Source organism: Palaemon carinicauda, chromosome 38, assembly GCF_036898095.1.
Source record: "Palaemon carinicauda isolate YSFRI2023 chromosome 38, ASM3689809v2, whole genome shotgun sequence".
In the NCBI taxonomy this organism is placed as follows: Eukaryota; Metazoa; Arthropoda; class Malacostraca; order Decapoda; family Palaemonidae; genus Palaemon; species Palaemon carinicauda.
Genome location: NC_090762.1, coordinates 5069675 through 5090738, shown reverse-complemented (window position 1 = coordinate 5090738; position 21064 = coordinate 5069675). Strand labels below are relative to the sequence as shown.

The following is a 21064-nucleotide window of genomic DNA, read 5'->3' as shown; positions in this document are numbered from 1 at the left end:
GAAAAGAAAAGAAGGCGCAGTCAAGATTACCATGGCTAAGCAATGTCACACAATCATGAGCAATGTCAATATTACCAACACTCTCAGTACTAGAAAGCTTTAAAATCTATTTCAAATTATGAATGATTTAGTAAATAGCAGAAGATTACGATAATTTATATATTCAGAATATACTTAAATAATATTTTAGTTGTATTTAAACAATATTATGGTATATTTTTCAATTAGCTGAATCTTAAAAAGTCCAGAAAGACTCCTTTCATCTGGCAACAATTGTGTTGTGATTGAGAAATTTTGAGTCTTCCTAAACTTCGTAGGAAGTCATTGGTACCTGAACGACCAGCTGTAAATTAGCAATCATGTCTCATTGGTTTCACAGGAATCCCCTTAAAGCTACAGCTGAGGTTAAGTTTGACTTGAAAATGGTGGCATCTGATAGTCAAGCTATAAAGATATGCAGGTTAGTGTAACATATATTGAGCGAAGAGTTTAGAAAGGTCTCTTAGGGTTTGGATGTCTGTTTTGTCAATTTTCCCGACCTGTAACTATGAATTTGTCATTTAAAAAGTGATAATTCAACTCCTGACCATCATAATTGCTTGTCACACCTTGGTCAGGGTGGTTGACAACCAACACAAGGCAACGGTAAGCTCTATTAGGGGTCGTAGCCAAATCTAGGGATATTTGGTCCTGCTGGGCTAGACGGCTAGTTTTAAAATAACAAAACGACTATTGGTGTTTAGGTTTTCTTACAAACAGGTGTAGGTAAATATGGGTGTATGTATGATAGCCGCCACCTGTATGTATTATTATGGCTAACTTAGAATACGGCAGCGTAAGGGGGGTCGCAGGGGACGTTAGCCCCCCCCCCCCCCCCCGTTAGGGATGTAGGTAAGGACACTGCTTGTAGGTTAGGTTAGGGGGAAGTTTAGGTTAGTTGATGTCCATTTTTAATCAATGCATGAGGAACTGGCCGCTGATATGCAAAGGCTCTGGCAAATATATTCCTTGACCTTAGTAACTTAGTACGATAAAGAACAGAACCTCACAACCCCCTAACCTAACCAAGGATGCTGTTCCTTTATGATCTTACCTCATTTACTTTAACTGACTCAGACGCCATATTCTTATTCATTGAACACCTTTTGGTAGCATCAAAAAACGACCCACTGGAAAAGTGATGCTATACTGGTAAGTAGACATGTACTGTAGTAGAGGCCATCAAATAAATTTTTTCTTTACAAATGCTGGTATAAATGTAATCTTGCAGAAATGTTCTGATCGATCATGTAGAAAACAGTTAGGTTTTACTGTGTTTTAGAACAATATTACCTTGGAAACTGAAACTGAAATAATTGAATAGATCTCTTTAAACACAATTTTTTTAGTCTTGCAAGCTATACTCTTAAACTAATAATAACTTTGATAATTTGGTATTATAGTAGTATAGGTCAGTATTATTTAGGACATTGGAACCAACGTAATTGAATAGAGCACTAAAAATGCACTATATTGAACCCAATATTCTATTGGTGGTAGCCACTATTGACATTCCCGTTGTGCTCCGACTTTCTGTTTTTATTTTAATTCTTGCCATGAGAAGCTCCTCCACACTGATCATAAAAAATCTGATACAGTAGCTGGTGCTTATGACATAATTTACATGTTCGAACAGAATCTTAAGGTGCTGTCATACTAACGAATTTCCGTCGACTTTAAATGTTTTGAAGACAACTATTTAGTGTCGTCGTCACAAATTTTGAAAACGATAGGGATTGAATTCAATCTTTTACTACTGTCGATTCTATCATTTGTTTACATCTCGAGAGTGCAAATTCCTAGCAATCAGAAGTAATTCTACAGTGGATGAGATTTTCTGAACAGTATTTGGTTGAAGAGGTGAGGGAGAGAAGTTCCCTATAGGATCATAAACATTATAGTTTTAAATATTAAACTTAGCCGGTGAATATATAATAGCTGACGTCTCCGACGGCTCGACAGATTCCAAAAACTCGCGAGTGATCGCCATGAAGGTAGCGGGTGTGCCCACCAGCGCCGACTATCGGCCAGATACCGCATATACATGTAAACAGCCTCAGTTCTTCTCTGTCGGTTTCATCGACAAGTCGATTCCACTCGCTTTATGATCTCGAGTTTTCTACCGAATTGGTGAAGTACTTGGTTTTGGTTTTATTGCTTTCGCCGTGTTGGATTATTCAATACTATCCTCAAAAGAAATGCTTTTGAAAGGAGAGTAAAAGTGTTTTGCCCTTGCTTTTTTATCTCTGGTTTTTTTCCATAGAGTGAAGATGGCCGACCCTTCCCTCAGTGTACGGAAGAGTGTTTTAGGCTTTTAGTAATTATTTTATCACGTTAAAAATTATTGTTGATAATTATAGATTTTCCTCTATATATTTTATATCTCACCCGCCTTTATTAGGCCTCTTCGATTAGCTTTCCATTTATACTAAACATCAAGATAAATTTTATGTTTTGTTTATATGCGGCCTTTACCTCCGAGATGTAGGCGGTCCTAACTTGGAAACCGAAGTTAAACAACGTTGAGCCCATTCAACTTTTATTTTCGTTAAGTTTAAATCATTTGCTCTGTAAGAGTTATGAAATGAATATTTTTTAGAAAATATTTTAAGAAAGATATTCTTTGAATAGTCTTCGTGCTGTTTTTTTCAAAGATGAACTAACGTTTGGTTTATTTATGCTACGCAGTTTGCGCTCTATCGTTACGATAGAGAAAGAGAGAATCACGGTTTCACTTATTTTCGTTAAGTTTAAATCATTTGCTCTGTAAGAGTTATGAAATGAATATTTTTTAGAAAATATTTTAAGAAAGATATTCTTTGAATAGTCTTCGTGCTGTTTTTTTCAAAGATGAACTAACGTTTGGTTTATTTATGCTACGCAGTTTGCGCTCTATCGTTACGATAGAGAAAGAGAGAATCACGGTTTCACGTTTTGTTCATTCTTCTTTCAAACTGAAGTGTTTTAAATACTAATTTAAAGGAACTTGTTAATTTTCAATTTCTTAGTCCTTTCAGTTTTTTCCTTTGGTCAAATAAGCTGTTTATTGACGAAGGGTGAGTTGGCTTTTCTCTTGTGTGTGACAAGAGAGAGAAAGAGAGAGAGAGACGGAGAGAGAGAGAGGAAGAGAGAACGATCCGATCTTTATTCTCGTCCCAAGTAAGGAGTTTGGGAGCGAGTAACGTTGTTCTCGATTCAGTTTTTTTACTCTCGTCCCAAGTCTCTGTACGGGGAGAAAGGATAAAACTTTTTTAGTTTTTATTCTCGTCCCAAGGCGCTGTACGGTGAGAGATTGAAAACGTAGTCTTTAATGAACTAGTGTTTAGTCTCCTCCCCAGTCACTGATCCTTTTTAACTTTATATATTTCCGTTTTATTCGATATATATGTTTACTGATTTTTGCATGTACTAATGTGCTTACATTATACGACTCATTTCGCAATTATCACCTTTTGATGTAAGGGAGAATTGCGTGCTTCAGGTAGAAATCAGTTTTATACATGCCTAATGTGAAATTATTGAAAAATACGATATCAGTGAAGTAAATGCAAAAAAAATCGTAGTGATAAAGTGATAAGTGCGCAAAGTGTTTTTAGTGTTGCGACCGAGGGTTCGTCTGTTCATGCTTGTCGTTCACCTAGTCCGAGACCTCTTTCAGGCTCCCCTGCACCAGGGAAAAGTAATGTCGTAGGACTTAAGGGGACGAGAGGCTTTAACCAACGAACAGACGTTCCCTCTGTGGTATCGGGCGTGTCTCGTCAAGATCGCCCCTACCATAAGACGAGCGAGGCTTTTTTCTCCTCGTCATCCGAAGGCTTCTCGCAAAAGAAACCTTGGAGCAAAGTTTCTAGACCCTTAAAGCGGAAGTCAGTCCCTTCAGGACAGGTTCAGCGTCCTGGCTGTAGCCATGGGGACAGCTCTGACACTTTGCAGTCGTCGGAAGACGGTTCGCCTATTAAACGCAAGCGTAACACGGGGTCCGAGGGTCGCGGTAAAGGCAATGTTTTGCCAACACAGACGTTACCGTCGTCTCGGCCCGTTCCGACTCCCGTTGATCCTAAATGGGTTGTCCTGCAGGACATGCAGACTAAGCTTGCCTCCCTTATGGAGAAGTATGACGTTGAGCAGGTTCACGATGAACCTTCGCTTTCGAGTCGCCGTTACGCTAAACGAGACTCTGGCCGTCAGCCGCCCAAACGAGCATTTACTCGTCCTTTTGACGTTATGAAACGTGATGTCGGTAGTTTGTCACGTCAGTCACGTGACTTGGATCCTCACTCGCTGCAGTCCCGTGTTGACTTTCAGCCGCTGCCGCAGCCTCGTGTTGACGTTCAGCCGCTGCCGCAGTCTCGTGTTGACGTTCAGGACGTTCGCCAACCAGCTCAGTTGCCTTGTTTTGACGTTGAGCGTCAAGCACCACAGTCAAGGGTTGTTTTGACTGCTCAGTCTAGGCAGTCAAGGCAGTCTCGACTTGACGTCGAGCGTCCATCAATTCCTGTTGTTGTTGCTGGTCAGTCCTTTCAGCAGCGACATGACGTCGCTTCCTTGACTGCTACTGCTGCTCCTTTGCGTGTGAACTTTGCTCGTCAAGCATTGCCACCGCGGCAGGTCTCTCCTTTTCATGAGACTCGGCAATTGTCGGACGAGGTTCCTTCAGATGAGGAAGTTGCTGATCCCCCTCCTACTGATATTCCTTTGGGGACTTTGTCAGACGGAGAGGAGCCTAAACTGCTCAGCCCTCTATGGACTTTAAAAAAAAAATCATGCTGATTTTTAAGGATCTTTGTCCGGACCATTTTGTAACTGCTGCTCCTCGTTCGCCTTCGTCAGAGTTTACACTAGGCCTAGCTACTTCGAAGCCGTTGTTGTCTAAGCTAGTGCTCTCTCGCTCTTCTAAGAGAGCTTTACGTTTGCTAGGCGACTGGTTGATCACCAGGAGGAGTTTGGGGGACACAGCCTTTGCTTTCCCTCCTTTTAAACTGGCTTATAGAGCGAGCGTCTGGTATGACACGGGAGAAGTTCTCGGCTTGGGAGTTCCTGCCTCTGCCCAGGGAGACTTCTCAAGCCTCATAGACTCTCCCCGTCCCCTGGCCATGAGACGCTCCAAGATTTTATGGTCGGCTTCAGAGCTAGACCATCTCCTGTTAGGAGTTTTTCGAGCGTTTGAAGTTTTGCTGTACAATTATGTCATGCATGAACAAGGCTATCAGGGATGGCTCCAATGATCTGGCAGCCACGTTCTCTGCAGGAACAAGGCTATCAGGGATGGCTCCAATGATCTGGCAGCCACGTTCACTGCAGGAGTACTTAAGATGTAAGTGCGCTCAATGTGTTCATTGTCAAGACAAACTTCACGATGAAGACTACCAAATCTGTCTTGGCAGCATTAAGGGAAGGCGACTGGATGGTCTCTCTCGACCTTCAGGATGCATACTTCCACATCCCGATTCATCCAAACTTTCAACTACATCTGAGGTTTGTGGATGGGAAAGTAATGTACCAATGTCAAGCACTGTACTCCAACCTCATTCCTGCTCCTCTTGTTTTTACAAGGCCCTTGCAAAATGTAGCAAGCTTTCTACATTTTTTGAGGATTCAGAGCCTCCCTTTATTTTGACGACTGGTTAATCAGGGCGTCGTCATTATATCGCTGTCTGGAGAGCCTCTAATGGACATTAGACCTAACCAAGGAGCTAGGTCTCATAGTGAACGTAGAGAAGTCGTAACTTACAGTACCCCATCCCAGACTATTCTTTATTTGGGAATGGAGATACAGTGTCTGATTTTTCGGGCCTTTTCGTCTCCCGCAAGAATGGAACAAGCTCTGTTAAAAGTCCTTCACTTGCAAGAGAAAAACAGTTGCTCTGTAAGAGTTTGAACTAGCCTCGTGGGAACTCTTTCATCGCTGGAGTAGTTTATCTCTCTGGGGAGACTCAACCTATGCCCTTTCCAATTTCACCCAAACCATTGGAACAAGGAGAAGGGCTTAGTGAGTATCTCTTTCCCAATCTCCAACTCAGTCTAGACATGTCTGACTTGGTGGGACAGCAACATCAGACTTCGAGAAGGTCTCTCTCTTGCGATCAAGAACCCAAACCATGTGTTGTTTTCAGATGCATCGGATTTGGGTTAGGGAGCTCCACTGGACAGTCTGGAAGGCTCGGGTCTTTGATCCACGGATCAGAAGGAACTCCATTTAAGGCATGTAACATCTCTCCTTTGGCGAGATTTGTGCAAGGAAAATGAATGTCTTGGCGGACGGCCTCAGCAGAAGAGGACAAGTCATCTCCATGGAGTGGACGTTGCATAAGACTGTGTGCGAGAAGCTATGGATGACATGGGGTCAACCCACCATAGATCTTTTTGCGACTCTCTCTGACAAAGAGGCTCTCGACTTACTGCTTTCCAGTTCCAGATCCAGAGGCAGCCCACATAGACGCTTTCCTGCTGGACTGGTCTCACCTGGACGTTTATGCCTTTCCACCTTTCAAGATCCTAGACAAGGTGCTGCAGAAGTTCACCTCTCACGAAGGGACCAGGTTGACATTGGTTGCTCCACTCTGGCCCGCGAGAGAGTGGTTCACAGAGGTACTTCAATGGCTGGTAGACGTTCCAAGGAGTCTACCTTTAAGGATGGATCTCTTACGGCAGCCCCACGTAAGGAGTCTTCATCAAAGCCTCCCCGCGCTTCGTCTGACTGCCTTCAGACTATCGAAAGACTCTCAAGAGCTCGAGGTTTTTCGAAGGAGGCAGCCAGAGCGATTGCGAGAGCTAGGAGAGCATCTACCATCAAGGTCTACCAGTCGAAGTGGGAAGTCTTTAGAGACTGGTGCAAGTCATCATCCATTTCCTCTTCCAGTACCTCTGTAGCCCAAATTGCAGACTTTCTCCTACATCTGAGAAATGTTCGCTCCCTCTCAGCGCCCACTATTAAGGGCTACAGGAGCATGTTGGCGTCTGTGTTCAGACATAGAGGCTTAGATCTGTCCAATAATAAAGATCTCCAAGATCTCCTTAAGTCCTTCGAGACCTCTAAGGAGCGTCGTATGGCAACTCCTGGATGGAACTTAGACGTGGTCCTAAGGTTCCTAATGTACAACAGGTTTGAGCCATTACATTCAGCCTCCCTGAAGGATCTCACCCTCAAGACGCTTTTCTTAGTGTGCTTGGCTTCGGCTAAAAGGGTCAGTGAGATCCATGCCTTCAGTAGGAACATCGGCTTTTCTACAGATAAAGCCACATGTTCACTTCAGCTTGGTTTCTTGGCCAAAAATGAACTGCCTTCTCGTCCTTGGCCTAAGTCGTTTGATATACCTTGCCTGTCAGAGATCGTAGGCAACGAGCTTGAAAGAGCACTGTGTCCAGTCAGAGCCCTTAAGTTTTATTTAGCTCGTACAAAATCCTTACGAGGTGGATCTGAGGCCTTGTGGTGCTCAGTTAAGAAGCCATCATTGCCTATGTCTAAAAATGCTTTATCGTCTTTTATTAGATTTTTAATCCGAGAGGCTCATTCTCATTTGAGTGAAAAAGATCGTTGCTTGCTTAAGGTCAAGACGCACGAAGTAAGAGCTATAGCAACTTCCGTGGCCTTTAAGCAAAACAGATCTCTACGAAGTATTATGGACGCGACCTTTTGGAGGAGCAAGTCGGTGTTCGCTTCATTTTACAGTACTTAAAAGACGTCCAGACTCTTTATGAGGACTGCTACACACTGGGTCCATTCGTTGCAGCGAGTGCAGTAGTGGGTGAGGGTTCTACCACTACATTCCCTTAATTCCAATATCCTTTTAATCTTCTCTTGAAATGTTTTTAATTGGGTTGTACGGAAGGCCAAGAAGCCTTTCGTATCCTTTTTGATTTGGCGGGTGGTCAAATGTCATTTCTTGAGAGCGCCCAGATTAAGGGTTTTGATGAGGTCCTGTTGTATGGGTTGTCGCCCTGGATACTTCAGCTCCTGGGAGTCTTTCAGCATCCTAAGAGGATGGCTGGGCTTCGTGAGGAAAGCGGACTAACAAGGCAGAGTAATCGTCAGAGTCAGCTTCCTTACCAGGTACCTATATTTATTTGGGTTTTGTTATGATATAACTGTCAAAAACTCTAAGCATATACGCCTATATTGTATTAATACTGGTCTCTACCCACCACCATGGGTGTGAATCAGCTATTATATATTCACCGGCTAAGTTTAATATTTAAAAATGATATTTTGATTATAAAATAAATTTTTGAATATACTTACCCGGTGAATATATAAATTATAGGCCCTCCCTTCCTCCCCGATAGAGACCCAGCGGAATGAGAAGAACTGAGGCTGTTTACATGTATATGCGGTATCTGGCCGATAGTCAGCGCTGGTGGGCACACCCGCTACCTTCATGGCGATCGCTCGCGAGTTTTTGGAATCTGTCGAGCCGTCGGAGATGTCAGCTATTATATATTCACCGGGTAAGTATATTCAAAAATTTATATTATAATCAAGATATCATTTTCATGAAAAAAAGCTCTCAAAAGAAGAAAAATTAAGAAGAAATCACCATGCGAGTCTGGGAACACTTTGCAGAACTTGCTGATCTTCAGACAGGTAATCATGCTATATCTTTAATATCTGATTGTGTTATGGCCTAGGTCTGCTCTCATTATGTTTTCTTATTTGCATTATTAAATTATATAAACAGATCTTTAAAATTTTTGCAGCGATTCTCCAACTTAATTTTAGTTCATGATATATGTTTTTCTTTTCATGTTGTTTTAACCTGGACCAAACCCAAAGAATTTTTTTTTTTTTTTATTTGTAATATCATCAAGCACATACAAGCATGCCCAACAAGTTGCTTTGTGTAATTAGGCATAGTTGTTTTATCAGTCCGGGAAGTCACAGAAGAGATGATTGTTAATGTTTTAACATTGTCAGCTAGAGTATGAAGAAGATCGTTTGTGGCAGTCAGAGTACAAATTGACGTTGAGTTTTTGTAAAGTTGATGGCAAAATTAGAACGCGTCTAGCAAATTTCCTTGGTGTGACAGCGACTTAAATCCTAATGTTTCACAGTCATAACCTCTTGATTATGTGTTTGTGAACATCAGGACATATACAGTAGTGTAATAATCCCATTAGGTCTATTTCAGTTATGCAAATAATGACAAGTTAGCCTAGGTTAGAAACATGTTTGTTCCGTAACTGGAATACAAACCACGCTATTTAATAGGGGTATTACTTTCGGCGTAGCTGAAATGATGAGCCATTAATTTTTAAAGAGGGTTTACTACCCACACCGCTAGTTAGCGAGGGTAGGGGAGAGTAGCTTGCTATCCCCCCATCTCACACACCTTTGCTTGAGCTCACTTTGCTCTTGGCTCGGATGGTGGTCGGACGTGTCCGCTCTCATCCTCGCCTTCATATTGGCAGCCATTTAATTGCTTTTGTTCTTTCTTTTTCTAGTTTCTGTGTATGTAAAGTTTGCCTCTGCGATCATGCGCACCTGCCCTGGTTTTCCCGACCGCCCCTGTGGAACGTTCAATTTGGCGGTCGAGACTGATCCTCACGCCCTTTGTCCTTCTTGTAGGGGCCAACGATGTGATAGTACAGTACCAACAACTGTAGTGAGTGTAGGGAGTGGTCTACCTCCCAGTGGGAGAGGTTTTCGCGACGACTGAAGAATTAGTCCAAACGGGATATTTCTCCTTCGAAGATTGCTTCGAAGGGAGAAAAACCCAAGGCCTCTTCTTCCGTTGCCCAAACCTCCTCCGAAGCTCCCACTCGGTCGGTCTCTTTCGAGAGACCGTCGAGTGGTAGTCTAGACCGATTTATTGTTAACCAACCTTCGGGTCTCGAGAGATGACGTTGCTTCCCCTAGCGTAGCAGCTCCACCTCTCCCCCCGGGGAAGGACATGTCACTAACCTCTCTGTTTCAGCTTTGGTCCTCCTTGGGGCTTACGGGTTCGCCCTCCAAGGAGGTTTTGCTTAACTACATCCGATTGGGTGCTGCTGTCAAGCAATTGTCGTCACCGTCAGAGGTTGACCTCTGTCTCTTGTCGACGTTGTGGTGTCAGAGGTATCCAATGCGGTTTCACCCATCTCCTCATCCACTCCAGACTCTACGGTAGCTGACGGCTTAGTTTCTCCCGTTCCTGATCAACCTACGAGGGAGAAACTTAAGTCCATCGTCAGTCTCTCCTGCTAGTGTTTTTCCCCCTCGGGGGAGTTCACTTATAGAGACTCCTCTTCGGAGGACTGCTGAAGGTCAGCTTGCTGATCCAACGGCCTCCAGAGGGCACATCCGTCGGAAGGCTCGCCTTCCTCTTCATCATAGAGGCCTTCTTTCACCTGCGGTGAGGAGGCTCCTCTTTTGTTCAACGTCATCTATGCAGTCCCCCGCAGAGGAGCCTCTAGACCGATCATCCGTCACTGCACCTGCATTGGTCCTGGACCTCTCTGCAGATCTTTCGCGATCTCCTTCGGTGGAAGGTCGTCCTTTTAAAGGACACGTCGACCTCCCACCCGACAGACCTGCCGTCGCCGTTCCTGTATGGGCCTAACAAGGTTCCAACTGAACGGGCTATTGCGCGCCAACAACCTACGCGCCCACGAAACCTTGTCAAGCGCTCTTTAGTAGCTCGTCAGGCCCCATCACTACGCGCTGATCTTCCTTCTAACCCTAACACAGCGCATCAAGAGCGTACGGGCCAACATCCGCATACGCTCCAACAAGAGCATAGCTCCACCACGTGTCCTCATGCGAACATGAGCCCATGATCTCATGCGCACACTGCGCCCACGCGCCCTGCGCTTACACGCTCATGATCTCCTATGCGCCAGCGCCCACCTGCGCGCCAACACTCGCCTGCACGCCAGCGCTCACCTGTGCGCCAACGTTCTCCTGTGCGCCATGGATCTCCTGCGCAACAGCGCTCTCCCGCGCGCCAAGATTCTCCTGCACGTGAGCTTACGAGCCCTACATCTTACTCTCCTACGTGCCAGGTAAAACCTGGGCGCCAACTTTCTCCTGATAGCAGGACTACTGACAAGTCAGCCAAGCTGCCTTCACCCGCACGCCACCCCTTACCAACGCGCCAGCCTTCTCCCGCGCACGTCCACAAGGATATGCGCACGCTTGTCAATCCTCTCCTAGGGATGCGCGCCAACACTCTCCCGCTCGCCCCACGTTTCTAGTACGCGCCTGCACGCTAGGGGACTTTCTCCTGCGCGCGCTCGCCCTAGGGCTGTAACAGATGCGCACGAACACTCTCCCGCGTGCTCTTCGTGATGTTCCTGCGCGCCCGTGCATGCGAGCCCCGATATTCTCCCTCGCGCGAGCGTCAATATCCTCCTGCGCGCGGGACTACGCATCCTAAGGAACGACGTCCGGCAAGGTCGCCATCGCCTCATTCCCCTCCCCGCAAGCACATACCACCGCGCATTGTGGGAGAAGGGAAACTTCCAGAGGGGTTCAGGATCCCAAAGCTACCACAGGCGAACTCACCAATTACAGTGACTCCTCCCAGGGATCCTTCAATCCCTTTCCCTTCAAGGGGTTTGTCTGACAGTGTGTCTGTCAGCCAACAGCCCTGGTTCGGTGCCCTGATCAGAGCCGTAATTCAGGCTTTCAAGCCTGTCCTCTCTGAATTGGGACATGGAACCATGGCTTTCTCTACCCCTTTGAAGAGAAAAAGAGGAGTTCTAGACACGGTCACTTCCCCAAGGGCAAAACTGACTCCGCCCAGACCTTCGAGGCAAGTTCCTTCTATTCCTCAGACTGCTTCTCCTTCCCTTTCAGACGAAGATTTCCCGTCTCCAAGGGAATCACGCGAGGAGAGACTTTCCCCCTTCGCACCAATGGAGGAAACCTCTCTTTGCGCCAAGAGTTCCACAAAGTCAGGGATTGGAAGGAACATGCCACCCTCATCAATGTTGGAGTCTTACGTCCTTCCCAGGAAGGAATCCAAAGACTCCAAAACATTGCCGAAGTCCTCCACTAGGACTAGGATGGAGCCAACTAGCCACTCAGGGAATGTCCCCAAGAAGAGCCTTCGGGGATAGAAGGAGACTTCGCTGCAAGTCCTACAACAGGAGGAGACCAGCAAGAGTCAGAACACGCATTTTGGCAAGTTCTGACTCTAATGAGGGCTCTCAACGGGTTTTCCAACCCAGAGATCCCTCCTTGAGAGGTCAAAGACACGGTCTTAGACCGTGTCTTTGGTACTCTAAAGCCCTCTAAAACCAGTGCAGCCCTGCCCTGGTCTCAAGGGGTAAAGAGTACTAGGGTCAAGATCTCACAACAGCTCTCCGAGATGTCCTCCTCCAACCGTTCCGGTACCACCAACAAGCTCCTCCCACCTCCTCGCGTACAGCAGAGGAGGTACTTCGAGATCCTAGAGGAGCCTTGTCTAGCTCTTCCACTTCACCACTCACTGGAAGAGCTAACCAGGGGAGTCCCTCTTGAGAGACTCCAACCGGCAGGTCTCGTTCACGGCAGCCAAAATCCTCAATCAGGAGAAGGTCGCGAAGTGTGCTATGCAAGCTACATCGTGGCTCGATATCTGGTTGGGGACCTTAGGTATTCTGATACGCTCTGAGGATTTCTCCAAGGAACGTACCAGGAAAGCTATGGAGACCTTCCTTCTCTCAGGTACTCGCATGATCGAGTTTCTGGCCCACCAAGTCTCGAACTTGTGGGCAAATACCATCCTGAAACGTCGGGAGGCAGTAGCTGAGAGATTCCATCGTAAGGTCCCTAGCGCCGAGATCAATAGGCTCAGACATTCCTCCATGGAGGGGTCTGTTCTTTTCGAGCCTAAGGATGTGGAACATGTCGCTGAGAGGTAGAGGAAATCTCACCAAGACTCCCTCCTTCATAGGGCTTTAACATCCAAGCCCTATAAGCGTCCAGCACCACAGCAGTCCCGTCCAGCCAAGACCAATACGACGACAACAGCAGCGAAGACGATGGTGTCTAAGCCCTTTCCTGTCAAAGAAAGGAATGGCAAAAAGTTCTCCAGGGGAGGCAAAAATCCTAGAGGGAGCAGCCAAGGCTGCAAATGCTAGGATAGGCAGTCCCCCTACATTTCCACCATTGGGGGATGACTACAAAGTTTTTCAAACAGGTGGAAGCAACTCGGGGCCGATTCCTGGACAATCTCCGTGATCAGTCTAGGATATCGCGTCCCGTTCATAACATCTCTACCTCCCCTGATGACAAATCCAGTGTCATTGAGCTCCCTTGCCATGGGATCGGCAAGGGGGCAAGACCTTCGGGCAGAAGTCCAGACCCTGTTGAAGAAGGGCGCTCTCCAAGAGGTCCTTGACGGATCCCCGGGCTTCTTCAGTCGACTCTTTCTTGTAAAGAAGGCGTCTGGGGGCTGGAGACCAGTCATCGACCTCTCAGCTCTGAACAAGTTTGTCAAACAAACTCCGTTCAGCATGGAGACCGCAGACATGGTCAGACTAGCAGTTAGACTGCAAGACTTCATGTGCACCCTGGACCTAAAGGACCCATACTTCCTGATCCCAGTCCATCCGTCTTCAAGGAAGTAATTAAGATTCAGTCTGGACAACAGAAAATACCAGTTCAAGGTGCTGTGCTTCGGTCTTTCCACAGCACCACAAGTCTTCACCAGAGTGTTCACCCTAGTATCATCTTGGGCACACAGGATTGGCATCCATCTCCTCCGTTATCTGGACGACTGGTTAATCCTAGCAGACTTGGTGTCAACCCTTCTTCAACACCGAGACAAACTTCTGAGACTTTGTCAAGATCTGGGGGTCATGGTAAATCTCGAGAAGTCTTCCCTGCTTCCCACTCAAAGACTGGTATACTTAGGCATGATTATAGACACCACTCTCCACAAAGCCTTCCCATCAGACGACAGGATAGCAAGGCTGAGAAAGGTTGCAAGACCTTTTCTCAGACGAGAACTTCCAGCCCAATCATGGTTACGTCTCCTCGGTCACCTTTCATCGCTGGCCTGTCTAGTTCCCAATGGTCGCCTCAGGTTGAGATCCCTCCAATGGCGACTCAAGTCCAGGTAGAATCAAGCCTCATACTCCCCGGACATCCAGATCCCCATGGGACCTGCGGAACTGACGGACCTCCAGTGGTGGGTGGCAGACGAGAACCTACGAAAGTGAGTGGATCTTCTTGTCCTTCACCCGGATTTGATGCTGTTTTCAGACGCTTCAAAAAAAAGGGAGGGGGGCCCACGTGCTGCACCACACAACCTCAGGCCTCTGGTCAGAGTCAGAAAAGTACCTTCACATAAATCATCTAGAGAGGAAGGCCGTCTTTCTAGCCCTTCAACAGTTCCAACAGTACTTGGCAAGTCACTTTGTGGTGGTGATGAGCGACAATACCGCAGTAGTGGCCTACATCAACAAACAAGGAAGTACTTTTTTGCAGCAACTATCCCATCTAGCAGTAGAGATACTGAGATGGGCTGAAATCCACTCGATACCACTATCGGCACGCTTCATTCCGGGCAAGAGGAATGTGCTCGCCAACAACCTGAGCAGAGCATCTCAGATAGTGAGTACCGAGTGGTCTTTGGATCATCTAGTAGCCAACAAAGTCCTAACTTTGTGGGGTTCTCCGACTGTGGACCTCTTCACAAAGGCCCTGAACTTCAGGCTCCCGCTGTGCTGTTCCCCAGTCCCAGACCCCAAGGCTCTCTGGCAAGATGCTTTCCAACAACGGTGGGACAACATCGACGTTTACGCCTTTCCCCCGTTCTGTCTGATGAGGAGGGTACTCAATAAGACCAGAACATAGGTCAATCTTTCAATGACCTTCATAGCTCCGCAATGGCATCACGTAGAATGGTTCCCGGACCTTCTGCAGCTCCTAACGGAACCACCAAGAGAACTCCCTCCACGACATAATCTGCTCAAACAACCACACGCCAACATCATCCACAAAGCCGTAGCTTCACTACGACTTCATGCCTGGAGCCTATCCAGAATCTCCTCTCTGAGAGAGGATTTTCACAACAAGTTGCAATCAGGATGTCTGGACACCTGCGAAAGTCATCAGCAGCAGTCTACCAGGCAAAGTGGAAAGTCTTCTGTGGTTGGTGTCGTGGAAGGGGTATCTCTCCACTTGATGCCACTATTCCAGCAATAGCGGAGTTCCTCGTGTATTTGCGTGAAGAAATGCGCCTATCAGTCTCGGCAGTGAAAGGCTATTGCTCAGCCTTAAGCCTCGCCTTCAGGCTGAAAGGAATGGACATTTCTTCATCGCTAGAAGTTTCTCTACTCATACGGAGTCATGAACTTACCTGCCCTCAGTCGGAAGTGAGACCTCCACCATGGAACGTGGTTCGAGTTCTCGGGCTCTTAAGAGACCTCCCTATGAACCTTTACGTCAGGCATCAGATCGCCACCTAACTTGGAAGATGGTGTTCCTGCTAGCTTTGGCTTCGGCCAAGCGAGTCAGCGAACTTCATGGTCTCTCGTATGACATCGCCCATTCAAGGGGATGGGGGGAGGTAACGTTCAGCTTCGTCCCTGAGTTTATTGCTAAGACTCAGAACCCGGGAGTAGCGGATCCTCGATTCGACTCCTTCCAGATTTCTAGTCTCCGTACTGTAACAGATGACCCAGACTATCTCTTACTATGTCCGGTAAGGAGCTTGAGGCTGTACCTTAAGAGATCAGCCGCAGCCCGTCCTCGTGTGCCAGCACTATGCGTCAGCACAGGAAGGACTAGGAGGAGGGTCACCAAGAATACCATCTCTGCATGGATTCGCAAGGTCATTGACCTTGCACTGAATCCAGACCCTCCTCCGTCACGTCGCCCCAGAGCACATGATGTCAGGGGCATAGCTACGTCCCTGGCCTTCAAAAGAAATTTGTTCCGACGTAGATACAAACCCTCCGCTATTTATAGGGTATACTTTCGGCACAGCTGAAAGTATACCCTCTAAATAGCTCCAGGTTTGTATACTAGGAAAAATACAAATTACTTACAAATGTGTTATTTTTTAGTGACGCAGGTTCTTCAAGCTGGGGTGTGGAAACGGCAAACTACGTTCACATCCCACTACCTGCAAGATGTGACCCACAGGAGACTCGATACGTTCTCTATCGGTCCTGTGGTGGCTGCACAATATCTGGTTTAAAACCTCAAGCTCCTTATTGGACAAGTAGCAGAAAGTTGAGGACATTGTTACCCAGTTTTAGTCTGCATGAATGAAAAGGTTTGACTGGCCCTTATTCTTTTCTTCATCATCCTCTTCCTTGGGGAAAGCAGCATCTTGGGTTCTCTGCATAGCTGACCTCAAACCACTGCAGGTAAACCATGCTCCCTTGTGTTCCTAGTATTGATATTAATACTGTTACGTCCCCATACCCTGACGAGGTGGTATGGGGAAAGTCCTAGTCTACAAGTTTCCATCCAAAGAACTTCAGAACAACTTTCTAGGACAAGTCACACTTCTTCATACCTTCACACACAGCTTGAGTAGGCCGCAGACCTTGCGTAGCAAGGTTTTAGCGAGGTGCAGGGGCTCCTTTTTTCGTGAGTGGTAACACACTCAAATAAGGAGTCCCCGGGCAAAGCCAAAAGCCAGACTGGCTGGGACGTCCACCCTTCCTAATGGGTGAGTCACTCCTATTAAATAGCGTGGTTTGTATTCCAGTTACGAAACAAATGACAAATTCGTAGATAATTTGTATTTTTCCTAACTATACAAACCTTAGCTATCTAACCAAACTTGCCCGCCAGCCCTATCCCCCTTGAAGTCCTACCTCTAAGCAAAGTGAGCTCAAGCACAGGTGTATGAGAAGGGGGGGGGGGTTGTTAGCAAGGTACCCTCCCCTACCCCTGTTAACTAGCGGTGTGGGTAGTAAACCCTTGTTAAAAATTAATGGCTCGTCATTTCAGCTACGCCAAAAGTAATACCCCTAATAAATAGCTAAGGTTTGTATAGTTAGAAAAAAAACAAATTATCTACGAATGTCATTTTTGGTATATTTAGTCTGATAATTAGAAATGAAAGCCAAGTTCAAACAGATGCTGGTATGGAAAGCTTAAATTCACCTCTTTGTTAAGTGTGTACTGTATATCCATGCAGAATGCAGATCCCGTTCAAATGGGCCTAAAGTGAAACTGGAGTGGAACACTCGCGCCAACATGAGGGGAGCAGTAGACAATCCGAAGCACAACACTTTGAACTGGTATATGACTCCCTGGAAGTTGGAGCAGAGGTACTTTCTGTTGGAAGGATGGTCGGTATTTGAAAATACACATCCTTTAGGTCAACAGAGAGCAGGAAGTCTTCCTTCCTGATGGTAGCACAGACCATGCTTACTTTCTCCTTCTTTAATGGAGTTTGTGGAACAAAACTGATCAGGAAAGAGAAACCTATGACAATTTCCATTCACCTATCACTTTCTCCACCAGAAAGAAATGGACCATTCTTAGACGACTTCCAGTGCATTTTTCCCCAGTATCGCCTTCACTTTGTTCTCGAGTATGAGGGCCTTCGGTGATTCCAATATATGTGATAGGAATGTCATCTGAGAGTGAGTGAGGGGAGGAGGAGAGGTGATGACAGGAAGGTGGTATCCATCTTATAAGACTTCACCACCCAGCTATCAGTGCTGTATTGCTTTCATGTTGCCCAAGAAGACAAAGCTCTTGGTGCAGTCAGTCTTGAAGGTCCATGGCCTCTAAAGGTCACTGCTCTGTGGATAAAGGAGTCGTGACTCTCCTTTCTCCACTTCTTGACTGTCTTCTCCATCTCTTCCGTGGTGAAGAGTCAAGATGTCCAGATGTGGTGCATTCTTGAGGGAGAGTGTTGCGTCCTATCCCACCTGTTTGGAGGAATGTCAAGCTACTGCATATCACCTCTTCAAAACCCAGTTTGCCCACCGTTTGGCTGACTGATGAGCCAAGAAAGTCACTGCCTTTGCCCCTGAGAGCACAAGGTCAGCAAATTTCTTCTTCATCTTAGGATCTGAAGCAAAGTATGCCAAGGCTCTCAACCATGGTCAATCTAATTGGCAGCCTTTATGCTGAACATTGCTGTCATTTCTATTACTGTGTACCTGGCTGCCAAGAATAAAGTGCCCTCATACTTCAATCTATACACTGCTGTGCCTGTGGTCAGAGCCGTCATTGTTGGATCTATCAGAATAGGTGACAGAAGGCTTCTTGTGGAGCATTAAACCTCCTCTGTCAAGAATGTGCTGGAAGCAGGAGCTGGGTGGATCTACTCGATTGGAATAAATTTTTAGTTCTGGTGACATCGATTTATTGCATTAGAACGAGTATATCCATGGAAGCTCAAGGGTGGGCCTGGAGGTTTCAGGGGCGCCATAACGTTTATCAGTCTTTGTCATCCCACCTGTGATAGGTTCTATGGCTGCCATTTTGAGTTCATTCAACTCCCTATTATTATTTTGTTCCGTAAGTGGAATACAAACCAACGCTAGTGATAGGGTTATTACTTTCGGCAAAGCTGAGAGGACGAGCCATTAGAATTTAGCGAGGGTTAACTACCCATTCCGCTAGTTAGGGGGGGGGGGGGGGTTAGGGAAGTGGCTAGCTATCCCTCTCACACACACCTGTGACTGCTTCACTTTGCTTTTGGCTCGGATGGAGAATGGTTGTTGCCACTCTTCTTCCTCACCATTGTTTTGGACTGCCATTAATCTGTATTTGTTTCGTAACTGGAATACAAACCACGCTATTTATTAGGGGTATTACTTTTGGCGTAGCTGAAATGACGAGCCATTAAAGTTTAGCAGGGGTTAACTACCCACACCGCTAGTTATGGGGGGTAGGGGAGGGTAGTTTGCTACTGCTCCCACTCACACACCTGTGATGTATCCCACTTTGCTCTTGGCTCGGATGGTGAATGGGCGTTGCCGCTCTTCATCCTTCGCCTTATTTGGACAGCCATTAATGTGTTTTTTGCTTTTTCTTTTCTAGTGTGTGTTTGTGAAGTTGACTTCTGCTGCCATGTGCACATGCCCTGGACTCACTAGCCGGCCCTGTGGAACATTTATGTTGGCGGTGGAGACAGATCCCCACACCCTTTGTCCTATCTGCAGAGGTCAATGGTGTGATAGTGTTAATAAGTGTAATGAGTGTAGGGAGTGGTCTTCCTCCCAGTGGGAGAGGTTTGGGTAACGGCAGAAGAAGAATTCTAAACGGGATATTTCTCCTTCGAAGGTTCCTTCGAAGGGAGTAATACCCAAGGCCTCTTATTCTGTCTCCCGTCCCTCCTCCGAAGCTCCTACTCGTTCGGTCTCTTACGAGAGACCGTCGATTAGTAGTGTAGAACAATTTAATGTTGGCCAACCTCGGTCCTCGAGAGATTCTATTGCTCCCCCTAGTGAAGCAGCCCCACCTCTCACCCTGGGTGAGGCCGTATCACTAACTCCTTTGTTACAGGTTTGGTCGTCCTTGGGGCTCTCGGGTCCACCCTTCAAGGATGTTTTGCTGCACATCATCCGCAAGGGTGCTTCTGTTCAGCAGTCATTGTCGCTGTCAGAGGTAGATCCTCTGGCCCTTGTTGACGTTGTGGTGTTAGAGGTGTCACCCTTGATCTCTTCCGACTCCTCTGCCCCTCCAGACTCTCCAGCGGATGCTGCCGACTTAGTTCCCCCCTTTCCTGAACATCCTTTGAGGGGGAAACTAAGTCCAACATGTGTCTCTCCTGCGAGTGTTTTTCTCCCTTGGGGAAGTTCACTCATAGAAACTCCTCTTCGGAGGACTGCTGCGGCGTACAGTCAGCTTGCTGATCCTACAGCCCCTAGAGGGCGCCTTCATCGGAAAGCTCGCCCTCCACTTTGCCTTAGAGGTCTCCCTTCACCATCGGTGAAAAGGCCCCTCTTTGGCTCTTCTGCTTCGTCGTTGCAGCCTTCACCTGCAGAGGAGCCTCCGCTTCAGTCATCTGAACCTCGACCTTCAACCGTCACTGAACCTGCTACTAGTCCTCCGACTTCGGTCCTGGACATCTCTGCAGATTGTTTGTGATCTCCATCGGTGGATGCTCGCCCTTACAAAGGGCACATCCTAGTTCCTGACCTGCCACTCATCAGACCTGCCGACCTTCCATCACCGTTTCTGTTCCCGTTAAAGCCTCTTGAGGCCCTACCGAGGTGCACAGCTGCACGCCATCGCCCTGCAGCTCGCCAATCTCCTACAGGACACCAGCACTCACCGGCAGCTCATCAACACCAGCCTGCTCGTCAGCGCTCTACAACGCTTCGGCGCCCCCCTTCACCTGCTCTCCCTTATAGACGGCAGCTTCAACATGCTCCTGCGCACCCACGGTCTCCTGCGCGCTCACGATCTCCTACGCGCCAGCGCTCTCCTGCGTGCCGTGGGCCTACGCGCCAAAGATCTCCCGCGCACCAGCACTCACCTACGCGCCAGCGCTCTCCTGCGTATCAAATCTCTCCTGTGCACCAGGGCGAAGGACGCCAGCACTCGCCTGCACATCAGTGAGGTACGCGTCATCACGCGCCTACGCACTTGCAAACAACATGTGCCGATCCAGCGCTCACCTGTACGCCAGCGCTCTCCTGCGCGCCAGGTCTCTCCCGCGCTCACGCACCAGGACATGCGCGTCCGACACTCACCTGTGCGCGCCAACACTCGCCCGTGCGCGCCAACACTCGCCCGTGCGCGCCAACACTCGCCCGTGCGCGCCAACACTCGCCCGTGCGCGCCAACACTCGCCCGTGCGCGCCAACACTCGCCAGTGTGCCAGCTCTATCCCGCACGCCACCACTCGTTAGCGGGCGCAAACCAACGCTCGCCCATGCGCCAGCTCTCACCTGCGCGCCAACTTTCACCTGCCGCGCACCAACACTCCCGCGCGCACGTGCACAGGAACTACACCCGGCCAGGTCACCTTTGCCTCATTCCCCTCCCTGCAAGCGCATTTCAGCGCGCCCTTTGGGAAAAGGGGAACAGGTATCAGCAGAGGGGTTCAGGATCCCGAAATTGCCTTCTTCTAAGGCAGACCCACCTATTACGGTAACTCCACGAAGGGAACCTTCGGTCCCTTTCCCTTCAGGG

General features: G+C 47.5%; 1 protein-coding gene across 1 annotated transcript in view; it reads left to right on the top strand.

Moving 5' to 3' along the window:
* Positions 1-272: 272 nt before the first annotated feature.
* LOC137630396 (BRO1 domain-containing protein BROX-like) overlaps positions 273-21064 on the top strand; it is a 95282-nt gene continuing 74490 nt past the window's right edge. The window contains exon 1 of the mRNA XM_068361844.1: positions 273-460. Coding sequence (XP_068217945.1) covers positions 360-460 — 101 coding nt within the window. The 5' untranslated portion in view covers positions 273-359. The remainder of the gene's footprint in view (positions 461-21064) is intronic.